General features: G+C 42.4%; 1 protein-coding gene across 1 annotated transcript in view; it reads left to right on the top strand.

Moving 5' to 3' along the window:
- Positions 1-4,481: 4,481 nt before the first annotated feature.
- The window catches only part of RAB3GAP2 (RAB3 GTPase activating non-catalytic protein subunit 2), a 65,236-nt gene continuing 46,498 nt past the window's right edge, over positions 4,482-23,219 (top strand). Inside the window, exons 1-7 of the mRNA XM_075925217.1 lie at positions 4,482-4,696; positions 17,145-17,209; positions 18,026-18,149; positions 20,429-20,510; positions 22,175-22,222; positions 22,367-22,442; positions 22,585-22,686. Of these exons, the coding sequence (XP_075781332.1) occupies positions 4,600-4,696; positions 17,145-17,209; positions 18,026-18,149; positions 20,429-20,510; positions 22,175-22,222; positions 22,367-22,442; positions 22,585-22,686 (594 nt within the window). The 5' untranslated portion in view covers positions 4,482-4,599. The remainder of the gene's footprint in view (positions 4,697-17,144; positions 17,210-18,025; positions 18,150-20,428; positions 20,511-22,174; positions 22,223-22,366; positions 22,443-22,584; positions 22,687-23,219) is intronic.

Here is a 23,219-nt window from a genome sequence, read left to right as displayed (position 1 = left end):
GTTGATAAACTCAGACTGCAGTGTTTCCGAATTTCAATCTGATTTCAACCTTAAGGACGCTGTGTATGTGGCTGCATTGGCTTGGAAAGACGTAAAGAAGGTTACTATACGAAAATGTTGGAGGAAACTTTGGCCTAGCATCATGTTTTGTGATGATTCTTCTGATGAAGAGGAATTTTGTGGATTTAATGTTAGGCCTAAGCACATTAGTAACATACAAGAAATAATTGAAAACGTCTCTGAGAAGAATGCTGTTGCAAAGCTCTCAGAAAATGACATTGAACAATGGCTTGCCATGGACAAAGATGAACCAGTTGTAGAAATTTTGAGTGATGCTACGATCATTGAAAGTGTTTTGAATCCACAAAAACCTCAAGAAGAAGAAGAGGAAGTGATGGAGAGAGCAAAATATACCTGGCGAGAGGCAACTGAATTTATTTCCAAATTTGTAGCCAATATAATGCAGCTGAAGTGATGAACCTTCATGTTATTCTGAATAACTTTTATGCTAAGAAATCACAGTCCTCTAAGCAAGCTGATCTCAGGGATATGTTTGCAAGGGCACAGAAGACAGTTCAGCCTTTTTCTTCACCACCACCACCAGAGCCTACTGTTGTTGACACTCCCATAGAAGCAGAGGAGGATATTGAAGAGGGGGATGATAACAGGGATGAAGCAGCACTGGTTTCATCGGATGATGAGTAATTGTGCAGCATGGCAAAATAAAGTTACAGATTTAAGTTTCAGGGGTTTGTTAAAGTTTGCATTTTTTAGTGTTTAAGTGAATAATTAACAGACTGTATATATATCAGCAGTGTATATATCCGCACACCCCCACCCCACCGACCCCTACTTTCCCCTGCCCCCCCTCCTCCCGGCAGTAGAGAGAAAAGTTACATTAACTGCGTGTCGGCTGTGGATCCAGCCGGAGTGACTGTAACTGACCAGAACGTCCTGAATGCGGCTGCTTTGGCACACCCTCGCCCCCTCCTCCTCCTCCTCTCTCACCAACCCCTACCTTCCCCTGCCCCCCCCTCCTCCCGGCAGTAGAGAGGAAAGTTACATTAACTGCGTGTCGGCTGTGGATCCAGCCGAGTGACTGTAACTGACCAGAACGTCCTGAATACGGCTGCTTTGGCACACCCTCGCCCCCTCCTCCTTCCCCTCTCCCACCGACCCCTACCTTCCCCTGCCCCCCCCCCTCCCCGGCAGTAGAGAGGAAAGTTACATTAACTGCGTGTCGGCTGTGGATCCAGCCGAGTGACTGTAACTGACCAGAACGTCCTGAATGCGGCTGCTTTGGCACACCCTCGCCCCCTCCTTCTCCCCCACCGACCCCTACCTTCCCCCCCCCCCCCCCCCCCGGCAGTAGAGAGGAAAGTTACATTAACTGCGTGTGGGCTGTGGATCCAGCCGGAGTGACTGTAACTGACCAGAACGTCCTGAATGTGGCTGCCTGCCTGTCACCGCCTCTCCTCTTCCACTGCTCGCAGGCTCTGCCTCCCTGCAGCAGGAGGGAGGGTTTGGCATACCCCTACACCCTCCCCCGCTTCCCCTCCGACGAGACCCGCCCCTGCCAGAGTACCTCCTGATAGTCCGGCATTTCTGATAATCCGGCACCACCTGGGTCCCAAAGGTGCCGGATTATCGGAAGTCTACTGTAATATGAAAGAGGGAATATCACTCTAAGATATTCTAATAGTATTTTAAGATACCATCTATCCCCGTGAACAGAACTAGAGACCACTAGAAAAGACAGCAAGATGATTTGGTGCAGCTGTCAACAATATACTGATGATCCATAAATATAACTGCTATCACTAAGATGTTAGAAACTTTACAGAGTAAGAGCTGCTGGCTCAAGCTCAACCCAGACAAGATGAAAGCGATCACGACTAAAGAGGAAATTCTTTCAAGAACTAGGTGCCACTGTCTCCACATTCTACTGAATGCATACAGGTCCCATTTGTCAGTGATGTGAAACCTCCACGTACTTTCTGATGCCCCGCTAAACTTAGCTGACTAAGTAGCATCCGCATTAAAAATACACTCGACTCCAGATTGCTAGGAAACTTTGCTTCTTCTTCCCAGAGAAGTGCTTAGGCATATTGAGCCATGCATGTCACCCCAGTCTGCATTACAGGCTGCCCCCAACTTGTGACGCGATTGGCTCTGGGGATAGTGTCACAAGTAGGGAGCATTGTAACTCAAGCCTGCATTTATGACAGGCGTCATAAGCCATCGTAAATGCGGGGCCGAGGACATAAGTCGGGCAATTTCGGCCCCTTCCGCACTTACAGAAAAAGTCGTAAGTGTGGGGGATCGTAAATTGGGCCATCGTAAAGCAGGGATCTCTTGTACTGTAATTCTCTGTATCTGAAATTGAACATGAGAACAATTTACAGGTTTCAGTTAATGCAACATTTCAGGTGTACTAGCCTGTTTCCCTCTGGAGCCTGCCAGGAATAGTCCCACCAGTCCTTCTTAGTACATATGGTCCTCGTAGGATTAATTTATTATAGAAGTCCCATGTACACACCCAGGCCCAACACAATAATCCAAAGCTATTCAACACATGGCCCATTTGTTTGCGGCCCACGGTGCAGTTTGGGATCATGCGGGGCTCAACATGCAGCCCATGGGTAGGAGCCAAAACAAAAAAGTAATCAATATACAGGCAGTCCCCGGGTTACATGGATCCGACTTACATCGGATCCCTACTTACAAACGGGGTGAGGCAACCCCACACTAGCTGCTTCCCCCCAGCAGACCAGGGAGACGCGAAGCTAGCGCCCCTCCCCCCACCCCAGCAGACCAGGGAGACGCGGAGCGGCTTTCCTCAGCAGACACCTCAGCTTGAGAATAAAGGACTGAGGGAAGTGAGGTGTGGGAGAATAAAACTGAGCTCCGGAGAAATGTTTGGCTAGAGTTTCCCCTACAATATGTACCAGTTTCGACTTACATACAAATTCAACTTAAGAACAAACCTACAGTCCCTATCTTGTACGTAACCCGGGGACTGCCTGTAATGTTCGTCTATTGATATGCGTTTTAGTAAGTAAATTCGTGAACTGTCATTGCTCATTAAACATGCTGTCATATGGATGGAAATCGGGTAAATATTTCATTTTATTAATATCAGCAGAACTGACTTAAATGAAGCCTGTGTGTTGTGCAGTCTTGCCTTTATCTTTGTATTCATGCCAATCAGTGTGAAAGAAGCTATCTGCATATTTTTGCATGTATACGCAACCACACTTAAGTTGCGGCCCTCGGCATGTGCTGAGAGTATCATTGTGGTTCCTGGGGCTTCCAAAGTTGAGTAGCCCTGCCATAATCCATGAAAGTGCAATTCCAGCATCTCTCAACACATGCTAGCTTTCTACCAGAGCTCTAGCTCTTTGCTTTCAGTTCTCCAGCTCCAAGAGACTGCAGACATCTCCTGTAGCTCTCTTCCTTCAGCTTTCTCTAGACTTGGATTTTGTTAGCTCAGGAAAATCAGCAATTGGCCCCATCCACTGGCTTACACTTAATTCTCCACTTTCAAGGGAGTAGAAAAAGCCCTCTTAAGTTTTCCCCAGAGCCAACCCTCCATTCTCCAGTCCGAACTTTTCTCAACTGACTCTCACCAAGGCTCTTAGTCCTTTCTTTGTATTTTATAGCATCCGGTGTTGCCCTAAAATTGGCTAATCCAGGGTGCTTGTTATGACACTGGGGAATGGGACCTGCTTTATTTACCGAGGCCACCCAGCCATCCTGTGCCACTGTGCTGCTCCTCCATTAGGCCTCTCTCTAGTTCATCTACTTCTTTCCAAGCAGCTTCAAGTGCAAGTTTAAGGCCTTGTTCCTACTTTTCAAAGCAATTACTGGGTCAAGCCCCAGCTTTGCTAAAGGAATGGCAGAAGCAGTTATGTTACCCTGAGGCAACACAGATTATGAAAGCCCAGAGCGAAGAACATGAATGCGGAGGACAAAATGTTCTCAGCTAATGAGCTAACTACCAGGGCAGATTATGGTGGCCAGGGCCCGAATGGCTGTAAGAAATGCTGGAAAACCTTCCTCCTCTAAAAGTCTTTGCAGCACAGGGAGACACGCCTCTCATTGCCCCTCCCTTCATCACCAGTGCCCCATCCTCTCGCCCCCCGCATCACCAGTGCCCCCCCACCCACCACATCACCAGTGCCCCATCCCCCCTCAATGCGCACAAGCAAGCGCCCCTCCCCCCACAGGGTGCGCTTTCAGCGAGCGGCTGGCTCCCGATGGGTGACAGGCGCACAGCGCGGCTGCTGCAGCGCTTTACGGCGTCACCCGGCGACTGCAGAGCCCGGCCCGCACTGCGCGGCGGCGGAACAGCGGTCACTGCGGGCAACGCAGGGAACGAACCCACTCTACGGGAACCCGCACGCGTCCTGCCTCTGCTGTCACTCGGGCCGCCTAGCCCAGAAGGCGGGGCAACCGCCGAAGAGAGCGGCGATCACGTGACGTGCTCCGCGCCGCCCCCTTCTCACCCATGCGCACAGCTCGGCGGCACTCCGGCCGGTGGGCAAGGCGCCGAACACTTCCGGGCTGGGCTGGGCGGTGGGCTCTGCGGAAGGCACCATGTCCTGCGTGCTGCTCCCCTTCTGCCACTTCCAGGACCTGGAGGCGGCCCGGGACTTCCTGTGCCCGCATCTCCGCCAGGGCGGCAAGGAGAGCGGTGAGTGGTCCCGGCCCCTGCCCAGCTCTGTGCCGCCCGGGCCGCTTCCCCCCCCCCCCCGCCACCCCCGCGAGGATGCCCCGGCCCGCGAGCGGCGTGTTCACCTGTGCTGGGGGCGGTCCTTCGCGCGAGGCGGGGCACCGGGCAGCCCCTGGCTGTGGGGACTGTGCCGCCCTCCCTGAGGGGTGACCCCCCTATCACTCGAGTGCGGGTGGTGGGTTTTATTAAAGCCGGGGGGAGCTAGGGAGGGTTGGAAAGCTGAAGGCAAAGGCGCTCCGCGATGAGTGTAGTGAAGGAGCTGAATTGTACACGTCTACAGTGCGGCAGCAGTACTTGGCTTAGCTTCACTTCAGTTACATAGCACAGAGATACCGACCCTCCTCTTAAAACCCCTTCATAATTAAAGTAGTGTTAAACATACAAGCGAAAAGCAGAAACTGATGTTTGGAGAGGTGCTATGCTTCAAATAAAGACTTGAATTTTGCCCTTATGGCAATGTTGTTTGCTATCCTGGTAAATACTTTTTCTGCTTGAACCACTGTTTTTTAAAAAAAAGGTCAGTTGTTTTTCACATATCTGTTTATTCATAAAGTTTTCAAAAATGTTTTAAAATAGCATCCCATATGTTTGCCAGTTTATACTGAAAGAAATAAACATAACCATATGTCAGAAGTTATTGTTTGTGAACTACTGTAATTTCTGGGTTAACAACATCATAGTGCAAATTACAAATCTTAGATTTTTCTCTGCTTCTCTCAAATTTCTAAAACTTTATTTCCAGAGAGCTGTAATTTCACACTTATCTAATTTCTACTTTAAACCCTGGTCTTGCAATTCTTTATGCGTGGATGGAGTGCTATGTCCACACACAACTTTCATTACGGTTCAGAGTGATCACAATAGTGTCTACATGCAACAAATTTTAGGCTCAGAGTCTTAATACTTTGATTCTAATGGGAGCTCTTCCTCAAGAGACAATCTGGTTTTCTCCCATTCAGTGCTTGGAGGATTTTATCTAGTTTGGAGAAAATGCATTTCAAGTAAGGTGATATTTTAAGTTAGTTGGTTTAAACTAAAAAATGTAACTTTATTACCTCACTGTACTGGGTGCTATACAAACAACTAAAAGATGGTCTCTACCCTAAAAAGCATACAGTCAAAGTAGAAGGCAAGAGGCAACAAATGGCTACCGACAGACATGAAATATATGGAAACGACGGGGCGGTATTGGTCAGCATAGCAGACAGTGGTTTTAGTGCAGCAGTGGCTTAACTGTTAAGTTTTTTGTAATCATCTTGGCAAAGGCCACTTTAAAGAAAGAGAGTGAGGTAGCTTCTACAAGAATACAGGTATGAGGACAGTATGGGAGAGGACACAACTGCTTGTTTAAAGAATGAACAAGGTTGATGGAGGCTTGACTGTTGGCAGTAGGAGTTAGTATCTCACCAGTGAATCAGAAAAAGGAGGATAGGGCCTTGAGAGTAAAGACAAGTAACTTACATCTGATGTGCTAAGGAGGGGGCCAGTGAAGGGATGCAAAGAAAGGGGCAGCATTATCAAACAAAAGGTTAGTGAAAAGATCTTTGTAGCTGGATATGTATGAGGCAAGATTGCATTCGTTAGGGCTAGCAAAAAGCATATTGCAGAAATTGAAGTGGTGAAATCCTGGATGAGAGTTTGTGCTATGTGGATGACGAGAAAAGGTCTTGTCTTAGAAATGTATTTCAGAAAAAACCTGAGAGAATAAAAATAGGCTGCATGTGAGAACTTAGAGATCTGAGTCAGAGATGGTGCCCAGGATATGGACTTGAGTGATGGGCTGGCAGGATGTTGGTGTGCTCCATAGTGAGAGAGGAAGTGAGGGAGAAAGTGTATGTGGGGAAGATTCAGAACCATGGATTTTATCCATGTTGAATCTGAGTTCATAGCTAGATATCTCCAAGTAGATGTTAGTGAGTAAGAGATTGAGCCTTTAGTTTGGCCAGGTAAAAGGTCTTCAGTGGAGAAGTGCATCTGTGAATTGTCAGTGTAGAATGATATTTGAGCTTGTATTTGCAGATGAGTTTACTCAGAGGTAAGGTGTAGATCAGTGGTCCCCAACCTTTCTAGGCCCAATATCACTTTCTGAATTTAAGGCCTACCCAAGATCTACCCTACCACTTCCCCAAGGTCTCTCCCTCTCTCCTCCCTCCCCCCCCCCCCAACACTTGCGCTTCCCCACCTTCACTCACTTTTATTGGGCTGGGGCAGAGGGATGCAGGAGGGAGCATGGATGCTGGTTGGAGGGGGGTTTGGGGTGGAGTGGGGCTTTTGAAGAACTGGCTCAGGGAGGAAGGTTAGGATGGGGGTGCAGGGTGCTTGCTTTGGGAGGGGCTCAGGGCTGGAGCAGGGGTACAGGAGGCTCTGCAAAGGGACTAGGAGTTGCAGAGCAGGCTCCCCCAAGGCAACACTGCCAGCAGCTCAAGGTCAGCAGCTCAGCGAGGCCAAGGCAGAGTCCCTGCCTGCTCCAGCACGGTGCTAGAGTGCTGCATGGATTCAGATGTCTGCCAGCAGATAGACATTGGTTATCCACTGATTCATAGGGCTCTACTCCAATGTCCCATGTACAGAATTTTTCCATCCAAATGTGGAATAAACTTTTTATGTGCACCAAGCCAAATGTGAATGTGCACAATGAGTAGAAACAAAAAAATCTAGCTGTGGGCCCTCTGCTAATCAGGTGGGCAGCATTACAGTCTCTCCGGAGTGACTGCACAAGCATATAGCTACAGAGAGCACTGCTCTGCTTCCCGGAAGCTCTGCAGACAAAGGAAAGGAATCTGATGCCACCATTCCCAGGAGTTCTCGCCCTGTGCCAGCAGCTTCTCCTGTCCATGTGGCTGTACTGCCTCCAGCCCTGTGGCCAATGGGGCTGTACTGCCCTGGACAGGAGACATGGCTGGTGGCTGTACGGCCGCACAGACAGGAGGAGCTGCCAGCTTGGGGTCCTGGCTGCTGGGATCAGTGGCATTACGTTCCTCTCCTTTTGCTGCAGTGTCTTTTGGGAGCAGAGCTCTGTGGATCCACAGATATTGATCTCTATCCACGGGAAGATACTTATAGCTGGGTGGGGCTTTACAGAAGGGGCCAGCAAGCGCTGGGAGTGGGGGCTGAGGCAAGTGGCTCTACACGTGGCTCTGTGTGCTGCTCCTCTCTACTAGTACTGCCCCTATCAGCTCCAGTTGGCTACAGTTTCCAGCTCATGGAATCCAACAAAGGACAAGATTTCAAGAATAGGAACGCAGTTGACTGTGAAGTTGACAGGTCTAAGAAGATGAGGCTGGAGCACTTGTTCTGAACTTTCACTTTGAAGGGAGTAATTAGAGACTAGTGAGAGCAGTTCATCAGAGTAGAAGGGGTTAGAAACTGGATTCAAGACGTTCTGAAATTGAAGAGGGACTGGAGGAGAAGACTTAGAAACTGTGATAGTAAACAATCAGTTTAGAGATGAAAGGATGAAAAAGGCTGGGCAATAATTGGAAAGAGAATCTGTTCAAAACTTTGGCTTGTCTAGTAGTTTCTAATTTTATAAAGCTTTTGCTGAAAGCAGTTAAGGTGAAAGAGATTAAAGATGAGATTGGGAGAAAAGTCTGGAAGCTTATATTTGTAACCGGAAAAACAATACTAAAATACAGAAATTGTGTAAAGGAGGCAAAGTATGTTTTGTGCTAGCATCACCAATCAATGAGCTTTGTGCCACTACAATAATACTTTATTGAACTGTCTTATGAGAATTATTACAGTAGGTTGACTTCTCTGGTCGCTCAGATATCCTTTTACATATAATAGATTTGATTACAAAAAATAGCTGTGGACTCAAGCTATCAGGAAGATGAATTTCAAAGAGCTTTATACAGCCAAGCTTCATGATACCATACCTCAGCTTCTCCAGAACATGGTCTCAAAACTCTTATGCACTTCTCTTACTCATGCAACTTGTTTTTACTTCTTGGGTGAAAAATGTAGACAAATTCCATGTCAAGGGACAGAACCATATCATCCAAATCTGAAAGCAGGATTTCAGAAGCTGACAGATGATATGGTGGAATCTCCGGCTTGTCAAAGATAGGCAACATATACCTCTTCATATTTTTATCTTTGAAAAATTACGATCTAAAAAAGAGCAGAGATAGTATTTCTCACTTTTAAAGTTTTTGTTGTGCACTTGAGAGCACTTCATATATAATCCATTTCTATTGGATAATTGATTAATTTATTTTTGTATGGGTTTCTTAGTGTAAGCAGCGGGGGGGGGGGGGACTATATACATTTGCTTGTAAAATCACAAAAACCTGACGATGGCAACAGCTTAAAGTTGATGTCCCTCTTCATTATAGTTGCTATCTGGTCTGTTAGTCTTCCTCTTGCTGTGGCTAACAGGCAATTTCTCCAACCATTGCCTTCAGCCTTCAAAATCTAGTTATGGAGTAGGGCTACTTATATTGGAGCAGTTGGGCAAAATCTTTGTATTTGGTCATGATGAACAGTTGAATAGCAGTTGAGCTCCTGACCATTAAGTTGTTTTCTTGGGACAAGAGTGTATTCTTTAGACTTGATTGTCCACAGTTTTATATCTTATGTGATTATTTATACTTGTGCAAAAAGAGTGTAATTCCTCATTCACAATGGCTAACATAAGACTGGCTATATGGGCTCAAGCCAGTAGTTGATCTAGTCAGTTTCTTATCTTTTGACAGTGGCCAGTTCCAGTTGCTTCAAAGGAAGTAAACAAAATAGGGCACTTTGAATGATCCATCCACCTGTCATCCAGTCCTAACTTCTAGCAGGCAAAAGTTTAGGGATATCCAGTTCATAGTTATGTCCCTTTCCATCTTGGTTATTAGCCAGCTAAACATAAAAACAGCCATACTGGGCCATCTAGCCCAGTATCCTGGGCACACCAAAAGTCTATATAAACCACTATCCTGTCTTCTGACAGTGGCAGGTGCCCCAGAGGGAATGAACAGAAAGCATAACCATCAAGTTATCTATTTCCTGTTGTTCAGTCCCAGCTTTCTGACAAATAGAGGCTACAGACTCCATTCCTGCCCATTCTGGTATGTCTGCAGATTTATGTATAAAAATGCTTACTGCACTGTTGAGGTGGTGTTTTCATACAGCCAAAGAAATATAACTCATAAGATGTCTGGGTGGTCCATCTAATGTTTCTTGTATTAGTACATGCATTTGTTGACTCTGCAGGCCAAGGTAGGATGGCATAGGGGTAGATGGATAAAAGTTCTTAGGTACATAATTTGGGGGTGAATTTCACATAGAAATATAAAGTGGGCCTAATGGAAAAGCTGTGCTTAGCTTCTGTATCTTTGGTAATGGGGAGATGTTATTACAAATGCCTCATGAAGATGGTTTATCTTTTAATGTTTTTTTAAAAAGCCTTTATTGACAGCACAAACTGTGACTTTCCATGTAGAATAGTAATAGAGATGTAGCCTTGTTAGTCTGATCTTGCTGAAACAAAAGAAAGGACTATGCAGCACTTTAAAGACTAACAAGATGAGCTTTCGTGGGCCAGACCTGCTTCCTCAGATCAAGAAGTGGGTCTGGGCCATGAAAGCTCATCACCTAATAAACCATCTTGTTAGTCTTTAAAGTGCTGCATAATCCTGTCTTTTGTGACTTTCCACCTACTCTTGCTTCTCCAGGACTCTGCATTCCCTCTAAATTTCTGCCTAATGAACTGAAAGGTTAGGCTGTGGGTTTCTTGGAGCAATTATTTTGAATCTGAGCCCATAGGTACTGTAGTCATTACTTCTCTCTCTTGATGCTATGGCTTGGAGAAAAATTGAATTGATATAAATCATTCAGAAAATGCTTTTCTCTGTTTCCAAAACTTTCTTGGTGTGGGGGAAGGTGGTAAAAAGCTGGCAGTTGATGGCCTGTTAATTAAGAAGGGCACTGCTCCAGGAGGCATTTATAAAATACAGCTTTTCATTCTTTTCTTCATTTTCCCTCCTCTCCCCCCATCATCCTTTTTTGTTTCTTTTACTGGTAAATAAATGTTTGTCACATAATCTAATAATTACTCATTTTTATCTTTGATTGAGTGATAGTTTGCCTGTAAGCTTTGATCTGTACAAATCTCAATGGAAAAACACCTAGATAGAAAGATTACTGTTGTGTGTTTTGTTTTGTTTTTGCGCGCAATTGTAACTTTTCAAAAAGGGCACGAGTAAAGGTGGATAAAAAATTCTTTGCAGCGTCTTAGATTCAAGAAAGTGCTGAAGCATGTGCTTAAGTAAAATTCTTAAAATTAAACATGTACGTAATTGCTTTTAAGTCAGTGTCTCCACACAGGAAGTGATGACTTTATCTCTGTTGCTGAACCTTAAGGACACATCAGGACTTCACTCAAATGTGCACGCTAGATGTGTACAAAAGAAAACAAAGGCAAAATGTCCCAAGAGAAGGAAGGGAATGATCCAGTGACAGACGTATAATGGTCTTTGTGGAGGCCTGACAAAACTGCCAGTGGGGGAAGAAGTAAAAGAAAAAAAGACAGAAATAAGAGACCCAGAAACTAAAATTCTAACATTTAACCTCAGAGTCCAGAGCTTATTAGCATTAATTTATACATAGAGTACAGTGTATTTTAAAATAAACAGACAACCTGTTAAGCTTCTCAAACTTACTTTTATTTTATAAAAGTGAAGCCTATGCAGGATCCTAGGAATATACTATGTAATTTGTACATTCACAAATTTTAACAGTGCATTGCAAATTAAATAATTTCAGTTGTAAACTCAAATGATGTATGTAACTATTAAGGGCTCAGGAAGCTATGTAGTGTGAATTTTTGGGCCTATGCAAATTAATGGTATTACTTATGTAAGTATTCGGGTGGCCTGATATTAAAAAAGAAAAAAAAGTACACATCTGCAATGTAAAGTTGCTTGAACTTTTCTCTGTAATCTGCTTGCTGACTAGTAGGCAGACTATTGATATTCTTAATGATTGGAGCTGGGTGGCATAAATCTTTATTGTGACTGCCAAGTTCAGGTATCTTTCATATTTCTGAAACCATTTCTTTTCGCTTTCATCGCAGACCTTGGTAACGAGTAGAAAAAATTATTCGCTCTTATAGCATTTAACATATGAATACATCTGGCCACTTCATAACATTTGAAATTTATTTAATACTGCTTCATGCAGCAATCACCATCTTGCAGTCCTTTTTTCTTAAAACTTAACCTGTCTGCCAAGAAAGTACTGTACTATAAAATGCAGGAACGTTCCTGCTTACTAACTTAAAATTGTGGGGTTCCTGACTTTCTTTTTCTTTTGTTTGGTCTCTCTTCTCTCTGTAGATGTATTTTTCTTTTCCCTTTGTTTGCACCCTTTTGTTCTAATTCTCTTTATTTGAAATCATGCTATTTCTTGGCTCCATCCCCCTTGACACTTGAACTGGAGTAGTTATGCCTAGTTTTTTTTGTTTAATTTCTTCCTAATTTTTTCCTCATCCATTATGGTGCAGATTGGGAAAGCTGTGAATAGCAACAGCAAATGCATTAGAATGGTCTGCATTTGTGCGTGGGAAGACCTTATGAATGTGAATCAGTACTGTGTTGTTTTTGCAATATAAAGGAATAGAAATGTAAAGCTTACATTCTGCAGTGTTGGCTTTTAAACACAAGGCTGTCCGGCTAAAGTGAACACTAATAATGAAATACAAATCTTCTCTAGGCCCTAAGCATAGTGGTATTTATTTGGTTTTGAAAACTGTTGTGTATCATTTATCAAGTGTATCTATATTGGGAGTTATAGCTGTTTTGCATCATATTTAATCTGACGACTAGCCATGGTGATGTGGGATTACTGACACGATTAAAAAAAAAAAAAGCTACAACCATCTCCTTTATCCAGCACTGTATGAATCTAATACATTGTTCATTAAAGCACAATTGTATATTATAAACTATAATATTTTAAAAATAGCCCAATATGGGTCACTGGAATAAAAGAATCTGTTAGAAATGCCATATAATCAGTAGTAGAATTGAAGGAGTAGAATATGCAGCAGAATAAATGGAAGCGAAATGTATGTGTATGCATAAATATACATACATTTTTTCTCCCTTGAATATTTTCTACAAAGATTGGAAATACCTAACTATCCTTTATTGTAAAGGAATCTTCTGGCCCTGGCTCTGTGCGGCGCTGGCTCTTTGAAGCATTCTTTTCTCTGCCTCCTTCCCCAGCTGCCTCTTTCTGATAGAGGCAGCAAGGGGACAGGAGGGAAGTGACTAGTGTATTGACTGTTCAATAAGCATTTGCTTATTGGATAGTTGACTGGTTGTTCACATCTGTAATCCATTTATTGCACAATGTTATAATTAATCAGTGTTATCATATATTCATTGTATGTTAATCAGAGTTGATTTGTAGGATAGAAAAGTGATCAGTATTTACAGAAATCAGATAGTAGATATGAGTATGATAAGCTGAAATACAAAAAACTCTTGCTGAAGTGTGCAAGACTTTAGTTTACCTCTTTTAGGAGTAGGAGACAAGAAATGGCGGCATAAATTTCCATCTCTCCTTTCTTTCTGAACTTCTAAACAAAGCTAGTTGTATTTTGTAGATACCTTGTTTATCCAATGTGAGAATTGTTCCTTTAGATCTTTTTGAATTAATATTAAGTAAATAGTTCACATTCTGAAATATAACTAATTCCATCGACATGACAGTAGGCATAATTTCTATGAGGTTAATGATGATGTTGCACTAAAATATTATCAAGATAGGAATTGGCTCTTCATATGTTCTTCTAAAATATGTGCTTAGAATGCATCCTTAAATTCTAAATTGCATCCCAAAGGAAATATTCCCTGTCAAGTTATAAACCCCTTTAAAGTAGAGATATAAGATTGTAGTGATGACAAATCTAATGTTTTTTAATTAAAAATTTACATGGCCCCTAAAGGTGACTTTTCTGCAGTGTGTTACAGGAGAATCCCTGCTTGAGAGAGCACCAAGATTGTCCAGTAAAAATGCAAATATAAATTTCATTTTATTGAGATCTCATCAAAATTAGAAATTAAAATCTAGTGTGGTTTTTTTTTTTCTTCCCAGTCTCTCTCTTTCCCATGGCAAAATGGTGATCACAATGTCAGCTGGAAATTTTTTACTCCTTCTTTCTAATTAATTTAATTTATCTATAAACTGGAAAATTCTCAAACTTGATTAAAAACCAAGATGAGAATCTGACCATTGGAAAACTGTCACGAAGGAGTGCCTAAAATAACTATATATTAATCAAAATTGTGCTGCTGCACTAAAGCAAGCTGAGTCATTCTCTTTTGTAGATGGCAGAGACTTTTTGAATTCTAATAAAGGTGGTTCATCTCTAGGTGCTTTTTATAGTTTAGGCCTGTCCTGGTATAACCGGGTAAAATGGCTTTTCAACAACACTGTTGGGAGGTTTTTTCCTTTTAAAAATATTTATAATGTAATAACAGAATTTAAAAACTGTGCATATGCAAGCATGCTTTTCTTTTTGCTCTTGACATAGTGGGATCTAAGACGGTTTGATTGGCCAGTGTGGAAAAAGGGTCAAACGGAGCTCCAGCAACTGGATGCAGAACATTGTCTATTCCCCAATGGCTAGTCAAACTGTTGAGCTATGTCTACACTAGTGGGTTCTTGCGCAAGTACGGCCGTTCTTGCGCAAGAACCCGCAGAGCATCCACACTGCCCACCCGCTCTTGCACAGGAAATTTACAGTATGGCATGGTAAGAGAGGGCATCTTGTGCAAGAGCTATGCTCTTTCCTAACAGGTGTAAGCTCTTTTGCGCAGGCATTCTTGCCAGGGTAGACATAGCCTCAGAGCCCTGCTTGAATATAGCCAAACTTAAATTCTATTTTGGCATAGTTTTCAAACTTCATGTTAAAAACTATGCCAAAATAGGCGTGTTCTTTTTATTAACGAAAAATAATGGTAAAAGGTAAAATAATGGAGAAAGAAGATCTTTTAATCACAGGACAGAAGCAGCACAAGCGTCATCAATGTAGTTTGCTGCTCTCTTGTAATATGCATCTTTCCTGACCTAAAGAACTTTTAGGGAGAGTTGAGTAAGTTTGATTTTTTTTTTTTTGAGGTCATGTCAGTGGCTACTGATTTGGTGATGCTCATGATGTGAATGTCTGTGAACTAAGAATTCAGGTTTATGTAGGCCAGATGGGCAGTTTTGGTCTTTACTTCTGTTTATTGTTTACCTTGTCAATATTGGAACTAGTGACCTAAAGGTGAGAGTGTTCATATTCCTCCTTTACCAGTCATAGGAGAGATTGCCTCTAATTTTTGTTTGCACATGTGTTTATCTGAAAACAGAGGTTTTATTTCTGTTAAATTTTGATACTTCAGTACAGCCCAGGGTTACAGAGAATTTTATAACTACAAATTAACTTAACACATCATGAGATAGGAGAGTCAGTCATATCCCCATTTTTCAGATGGGCAAGTGGAGGCAGAGAGTGACTTTACAAGATCACACAGTCAGTGACAGAGCTTATGATTGAATTCAGGAATTGTAACTTCCAGGTCCCTGCTCTAACTGCTAAATGGCCCCCTTACGAACACTTTCCCATGAGAAACTTTAAAATTGTAGGTAAGAGCTAGTTTTCTATCAGGGTTCAAATATATAGGAATGATACTGTAAGTCGTACTGGTGGGGAATGGCACTATATGTGAAAGAAATCCTAGTGTCAAATACTGTAAAAAAGAAAAAAACCCACAAAACCTCAAATGAATTATCAGTGGTCCCCGCTATGGTGCCCGCCGGGACATTTATATGCGCCTGCCGAAACATCTGGACTGCCCCCCACTCCCCCGCCCCGGGCGTGCGGCGCATGGGCGGTGCCCCCCCCCCGCCCCGGGCGTGCGGCAGCCATGAAAGGTTGGGGACCGCTGAATTAAACTGTACCATTGAGTCTCTATGGACGGAATTTCCATGCTTGAATAATAAGATTAAAGTAATAGGAACATACTGACCAGCATGGTAATAGTGACTATGAAATGCTCAGAGAGATTAGAGAAATAGAAAAATCAATAATAATAATAATGGATTTCAGCTGTCCCCCTGTTGACTAAATACAAGTCACATAAGGGTGGGATGAAGAAATAAAGTTCGTTGACACTATAAATGACTGCTAGTTTGGAACCTACATGGGGAGAGGCAATTCCTGTATACCACATAGGACTAAATCAAGATCTGGTCCAAGAGGTGAATATAGCTAAAGCATATGCAAAAGTAATCTCATGATGTAATTAAATTGAAGATGTTGGGGGAGGCACCAGTGAAGCCTACCACATCAGCATTTAACTTCAGGAAGGAGAACTGCACAAAAATGAGGAAGCCAGTTACAGGGATTTTAAAAGGAACAGTCACAACTGAAATTTCTGCAAGATGGAAAATATTTAAAACCAGCATAGTACAGGCTTAAATTAAACGTATGACCCAAAATAAAAAAAAGATGATAAAAATGTGCTGCTATGGCTAACTAGTAAAAAAGGCAGAGGCAAAAGGCATCCTTTAAAGTAAAAATGGGAAGTTTAAACCCTGCTAAGGAAAATAGAAAGGCACAAACTCTGGCAAGACAGTAAAAATATAACAAGACAGGTAAAAAAAGAATTTGGAAAGCAACTAGTCAAAAACTAACAGCAAAAAATATTTTAAGAGCATCAGAAGCAGGAAATGTGACAATCACTGCATCTGCTCGATATGCAGGGGCAATTAAAAAAATAACAGAATGCTAGGAGTCATTGTGAAAGAACTAGATTGTAGGACAGAAAATATCATAATATCACTATCTAAATCCATGGTACTCCCACACCTGTGTGAAGTTCTGGCCACCCTGTCTCAGAAGAGGTAAATACAAATTGGAAAAGATATAGGGAGAAGCAAAAAATGATTAGGGGTATAGGACTGCTTTTGTATCAGGAGAGAGAAAAAAAAATGGGGACTTTTCAGCTTGCAGTGGGTCATATCACCAAAGAGGTCTCCTTGCTGTACGTATTGGTTTCCCCATTGTGCTAGAAATTATACTAGGTTGAGTTACTCAAAATTACAGGTGGATTGAGTCTCAACTGGGATTTAGATTCTGATGTTCTCTGCTCCCAGTCCTGCCTTTAGACCACATTTATATCTTGTGTATTTAGAAATACTACTCATGAAATATTAAAAGTAAATATAAATACTACTGTCGTGAAAAATACATCATGTTGCACCTTATATTTCAGGATGCAGGTGTTGGTTGACTTTATTCTTAGCTGCACCAACCGAGCTAGAGGTTTGATAAAATCTGAGATGCTTAGGGGGAAAAACTTTCATCATTATATTTTCCTTGTCTGTGCTGTAAGCTCAAGATTTTTAATCTTTTTATTTAAAATAGATAAATCACCAAACTGGGAAGATGATGGCTGGGGAGCCTGGGATGAAGCAGAAACACAAGAACCCGTAAGTCTATATGTATTCCCTTTATTATTAAGACTTGGCTTTTCTCAATTAAACTTTTTGGAGCTTTTGGTTTTTCAGTTTTAAAAACAAAATTTTTCCTCGGAAAGCACACACGTCGTGGAAAACTTTTGACTAAGCAGAGTTCCTAATTCTTATTTCCATTCCTGGAGAAGTAAGAGCCCTGGTTGTGTTGTGTGTGAAGCAGTACTGTGTAACTGCTTCTCCTACTTTTTGCAGGGTTGTCGTTTGGGCATTGTTTTTTAACTGTAATATTTTTGGGTACACTTGGGACACCTTTTGGTGTTTCTCATATTTGAGTTTGGTTTCTGAAGCCTCATAGTCTATAGAGGGACAGGGAGAGTAGAAGGGAAGGAATTGTTGAGGTGCAATAACCTAAAGGCTAGCAGAATTAATTTTTTTGTGAGGAGATTTGTTTTTCAAATTGTGATGTTGCCTTGGAGAACCATCTTAAAGAGACTGTGTTCATGTTGAAAACTGACCACTCTGTCCTCTCTCTCTTTCTTTCTGTGTCTCAATTGTTTTCTAGTCCATGGTAGTACTTGAACTGGCAAGAGACATGTCTGCAAATAGCCAACTAGTCCTCCTTTCTGTGATGTTTTGTTAATATGCTAAAAGAATTATTGTAAAGTAGATAAACCTGACTTGTGCTGTTCTGCAATTTATATAGTAGATGAACTGGTGCTTGGGCACGGAGCACTAGATCAGTTCTTCGAGCAAGCAAGGCATCTGTGTGGCTTGAAAAACCAACCAACCACCTTGAAAATCACTGCCTACTAATTAACGCTTTGCACACAGGAAGAAGAAGAATCCACTTACAAGACACAGACAAATTACTGGCTTCAAGACTGTGTGTTATCCTTGTCACCAGCAAATGATCTCATGGTAATTGCTCGGGAACAGAAAGCGGTTTTTTTAGTGCGTAAGTATGTAATGTAATTTTATTACATATAGCCCAGTACTTCAGTTAGTGGACAATTGCAGTTCTTATAAATCCCTACTTTCAGGGATTTTTAGTATGCTGGAGTAATTTATGAAATATATGTGATGCATTAACTAAGCACAAGCAGATATGACAGATCTGAAGTTTCAGCCTTCTTGGTTCCTGTTTTTTGCAGGTCTGAGATTTATATAAACACACTATATAAATAGCTTGTTATCTCTAGTTTTGCTTGTAGATATTACCATTATTTGTGCTTTCTGTACAAAATCTGTGCTGTATTAATGTTTTTTAAGACTTTTTGCTTTGACTTAAAAACTATACCTATGTAGCAGAATGCATGCCATTGTCAAAAGTAAAAATATCAGGCGGGTAGCTGTGTTAGTTTGTATATGCAAAAACAGTGATGAGTCTTGTGTCACCTTAAAGTTGAACAGATTTATTTGGCCATAAGCTTTCATGGGCCAAGACCCACTTTGTCATCCACATTGGAGTAGAAACTAGAGGGGCAGGCATAAATATATTAGCATATAAGAAGGGAGCTCCCTTAACAAGGGGAGGACAGTGCTAATGATGCCAATTCAGTTAGGATGGATGTGGCTCACCAATAATAACTTGTAACAAAATCCTGCAGAAACTGCTGCACTCCCCCTGCCCCCCAGCAGACCAGGGAGACGGAGAGCAAAGCGGAGGAGCACGCCCGCAGCGGGACAGCCCAAGCGCGCCCGGTGTGGATGCTCTCTTTCGAAAGAAGCTTACAGTCTAGATGTACCCTAGGTGGCATACAGATGGCATGTGATGTACTATATTGTATCAAGTGCTGTGACTTTTTACTCTTAGGTAATTCTATTTGGAAAATGTGTCTACTTATAGCAGTGGTTCCCAAGCTTTTTAAGCATGAGATCACTTTTTGAATTTAAGTACAATCCAAGATCTAGCTCAAACCCAAATACCCTTGCCCCGCCTCCTTCCCATCCCTTCTCTGAGGCCCTGCCCCTGCTCACTCCATCCTCCCTCCCCATCTTCACTCGCTTTTATCAGGCCGGGTGCAGCGGTTTGGGGTACAGGAGGGGTTCAGGACTGGGGCCAGGGTTTGGAATGTGAGCTCCGGCTGGGCGCAGCTTACCACAGGTGGCTTCTGGGTGGTGGTGCAGGGGGCTAAGACAAGCTCACCCCTACCCTGACCCTGCACCACCCCCAAAGCAGCCAGCAAACTCTCTCCATCCCTGTCCCCCTCTGCTCCGTGGAGAAGGGGTACAGGGTGGAGGGAGGGACACCCTGACATCAGCACTCCCTCTTCTTCTTCCTGTGCCCTGCACAGCAAGCAGGAGGCTCCCAGGGGTGAGGGATACCTCCAAGGCAGAAGCAGCATGGCAGTGCTGAGAGGGGAAGTTGAAGTGCCAGCACTTGATAGCCTCCTGACCAAACCTCTCAGGATCACCTAACAAAGGTTCCAAGATCTACCAGTAGATCCCAATCTACTGACTGGTGACCACTGACTTATAGAAACAATCTGATGTTAGAGAACAATGAAGTCTGTTGTGATTTCCACTGTTACTATTAAGTGGCTAAAGCAATTATGAAAACAAAATGTTTAGAGCTACTCCATTTTCCACTGTTAACTCAGGGCAGGTATAGGTAGGGGGCAATGTCAGCCTAAGGTATGCAACTCCAGCAGTGTGAATAGCACAGGTGAAGTCAACGTACCTTGGATTGAGTTGCTGTGGGGTCTCCGTGGTGTGTGTGTGTGTGTGTGTGTGGGGGGGGGGGTCAATAATAAAGCAATCAATGGTGATTTAGCAATTCATTGGTAGACCCATTGAATTGACTCTGAGGAATCGATCGCCACAGCCCTGATCTCCTGGTAAGCGTAGGCCTGCCCTTAGACTTTGGGTTTTAATTTGTGGGTAACCATCCCAGATAATAGTATTTTGTACTAGCACTGCACTTTTCTTCTGTAGAGCTCACTGTTTGAAGTAAATTTCATTGCTCCAGTGAAGTAGCTTGTCAGTTTTTATTGACTTTTATATAGCCAATTGAGGAGTGTGGTGAGGGTGCATGATGTGCATGAGGTCGCACAGAATTCATGATTTCTGTTTCTCAGATAAGTAGAACATACTGCCTTCTTACGGTGAGAGTTTTTTACACTGGTGAGTGACCTAAATGTACTATATTGAGGAATATTAGATACAGACTAGGCTGTTTTTTGCAAAATAACGTTTTAACATATTATTTATGGATAATGCCTTTTTTAATATCAGCAAAATGGAAATACAGTGACAAAGGGAAGGAGGAAATGCAATATGCTGTTGGTTGGAGTGGCTCTCTGAATGTTGAAGAAGGGTAGGTATTGAGTTATAAGTTTTTGATTATAAATGTCACTTTTTAAACTATTACTAATTAATACTTTGCTCTTTTTTATCTTAAATACACGTTTAAGCCAGTTCACTCCAGCACCGTCTCCTGCTTTTCCCCCTCTCCCCGTTGCTGCCTCTCTCTGATAGAAGCAGCAAGGTTGGGGTGAAGCGACTAGTCAAATGACTATCCGACTAGTTGTTAACATCCCTAGTTCCCAACCTTTTTTTATATCATGGACCAGCAAACCCATTCAGAAACTTTTGGTGGACTGGTAACATTTTATTTACATATTAATATATTCATTATACAAATAATGAATTTGCAAATATGCAGATAAAATGTTATCAGTCTGTCAAAATATGTACCCCAGCCACAGCCCCTAGAGCCACCGCGAACAGCTAGCTTCAGCTCTATGTTCACTACCAGTGATTCACGGCCCGGCACCAGTGTGTGGACCAGCAGTTGGGAATTACTGCTATGGATGATCAAGGTGAAAATTAGCAAGTTTCTCCTTTATTTACCTTCCATGTAACCCAGGGTGGGCAATAATTTTTTTCCAGGGGCCACTTCAAAAATTTGAAGGAAGGGGCAGGGCCAGGATGCTTCTGGACTTCCCCACCAACAGACCATGATTGGTTTGGGGGTGGAGGAACCCCTTTGCCTCTCCTTCCCACTAAGCACCCATGCCTCTGGTGGTGGGAGGAGACGTCCTGTGCTCCCCCGCCCCCAGGCCAATCAGGGCCTGGGAGCAGGGGAGCATGCAAAGCCTCCTCCCACCCTGCCAGGAGCACATGGCATTTCTAAGTGCTGTGCACTCCTGGCAGGCCAGGGGTAGGGTGGAGGGAACTTCGCACGCTCCTCCTGCTCCCAGGCCAGTCAGGGCTTGAGGGCGGTGGAGCATGCTCCTCCTGCCCTGCCAGGACTGTGTGGCACTTCAAAGCATCTCATGCTCCTGGCAGGCTGGAGGAAACTGTGTGCTTTCCCCCGCCCCCAAGCCTTAATTGGCCTGAGGGCAGAGGAGTGGCAGGGCCTCTGCAGGCCAGATCAACCGGCTTGGCCCACGGAGGCACTTTTTCCCACCCCTGATGTAACCCCTACCAACTTTAGCAGCAGTGATCCTATGTGTTTCTGTAAATGTATATTTCTCTTGGACATTTTCTTACTTATTACTTCTAGAACTGATTGATATTTCTGTTCCTGTGGAATTTTTCATTTCTAATATGTTTTACATCCATTGTTCCCTCCACACCATTGGTTAATCTTAAAGATCTTTCTGTGAACTACTATACAGCATAAATAATATGTATTTAAAAAAACACACAGACAGAAATTAGGATTTTTTTTCTTCAGGATCTTGGAATAGAAAATATGTAATTAATAGAAAGACCCAGCAACTTACACTCTCTTTCTCCCTCATTTTTAACCTACAACATAAACTGTGTTTAATTTTACAAATATGATGGAATTAGTATTTTGCATAATATTTTACCTCATTACATCATCAATTTTGAGTTTTAATAAATGTTTTAAAATATTAAATAAAATATATTAATAAATACTGGCAAGATTTGCTGGTAGCATGGAACTAGAGCAGTATGTAATTTTAAATTGCTCAGTATGAAATGCTTAATTTTTTTTTCTGTTTCTAGTGAATGTGTAAGTAGTGCTTTGTGCATTCCACTGGCAAGCCAAAAAAGGTAAGAATAAATTAACTTTTTAGCAATTAAAGCTTCTGCCCTCACATACGTGCATGTTAATCCTTTTAAAGTGAATGGAGTTTGTATATGTATATTTGAGAGAAAAATCTGTTTTTTTCACTTTAATTTGTTTTTATTGGACAGGAGCTCCACAGGTCGTCCTGACTGGACCTGCATCGTGGTTGGTTTTACCTCTGGCTACGTCCGTTTCTACACTGAGGTGACTCTTCTTTCAGCACTGTTCAGCTGCAAAGCACTGATGTATTGATGTGACTTGTAAACCTTTATTTTTGTAGGTTGTACTTCAATTTTTTTTAAGTAAAGGTGAATTAATGAATACTCATTTGTTAATTTTTTCTTAGAATGGAGTCCTACTTCTTGCGCAGCTATTAAATGAAGATCCCGTCCTACAGCTTAAATGCAGAACCTATGAGGTTCCAAGGCATCCTGGAGTCACAGAACAGGTGGAGTAGTAGACTATTTCAAAAGTGAAATAGTACAGTTATAGGATGTGGCATTTTTCTTTACTACATGAATCCACTAATGTGTATTTAGCAGTTTTTGATGCATGAAAGATTTACCTGAGCAGGAGATTAAGGATATGTTATTCTAAAATAAAACATAGTCAGAAAAGCTGCATTTATTTCCACTTACTTTTGAGGTGTATATTTAGCCCAAAAGCTGTGAGTGTCATTGATTACTGAATCATTTGTATGAAAGAGGGCTGCATTTGTTGCCCGTGTTTTCCTTTTATGTACGTAAAATATAATGGTAGTACAAGGGGAAATATGCAGCATGAGAGGCTCCAAGAATTGCACAGTGCTTTCGCACATGACTGAATATTCTTTTATCTCTTAGTAAGATTACTGTGGTAACAGCTAAAAAGTAAAAAATACCTCTAAGGAAAGGAGTTAAGACTATTCTGAAGATAGTCACAGGAATCTAATCATGATGCTGATTCCTGTACAGGGATCTTTGTAGAAATTTGTTCAACTTT

The sequence above is a fragment of the Pelodiscus sinensis genome, chromosome 3 (assembly GCF_049634645.1).
Source record: "Pelodiscus sinensis isolate JC-2024 chromosome 3, ASM4963464v1, whole genome shotgun sequence".
Lineage (NCBI taxonomy): Eukaryota > Metazoa > Chordata > Testudines > Trionychidae > Pelodiscus > Pelodiscus sinensis.
Note: the sequence above shows the minus strand (reverse complement) of the source record. Positions and strands in the feature narration are given on the sequence as shown.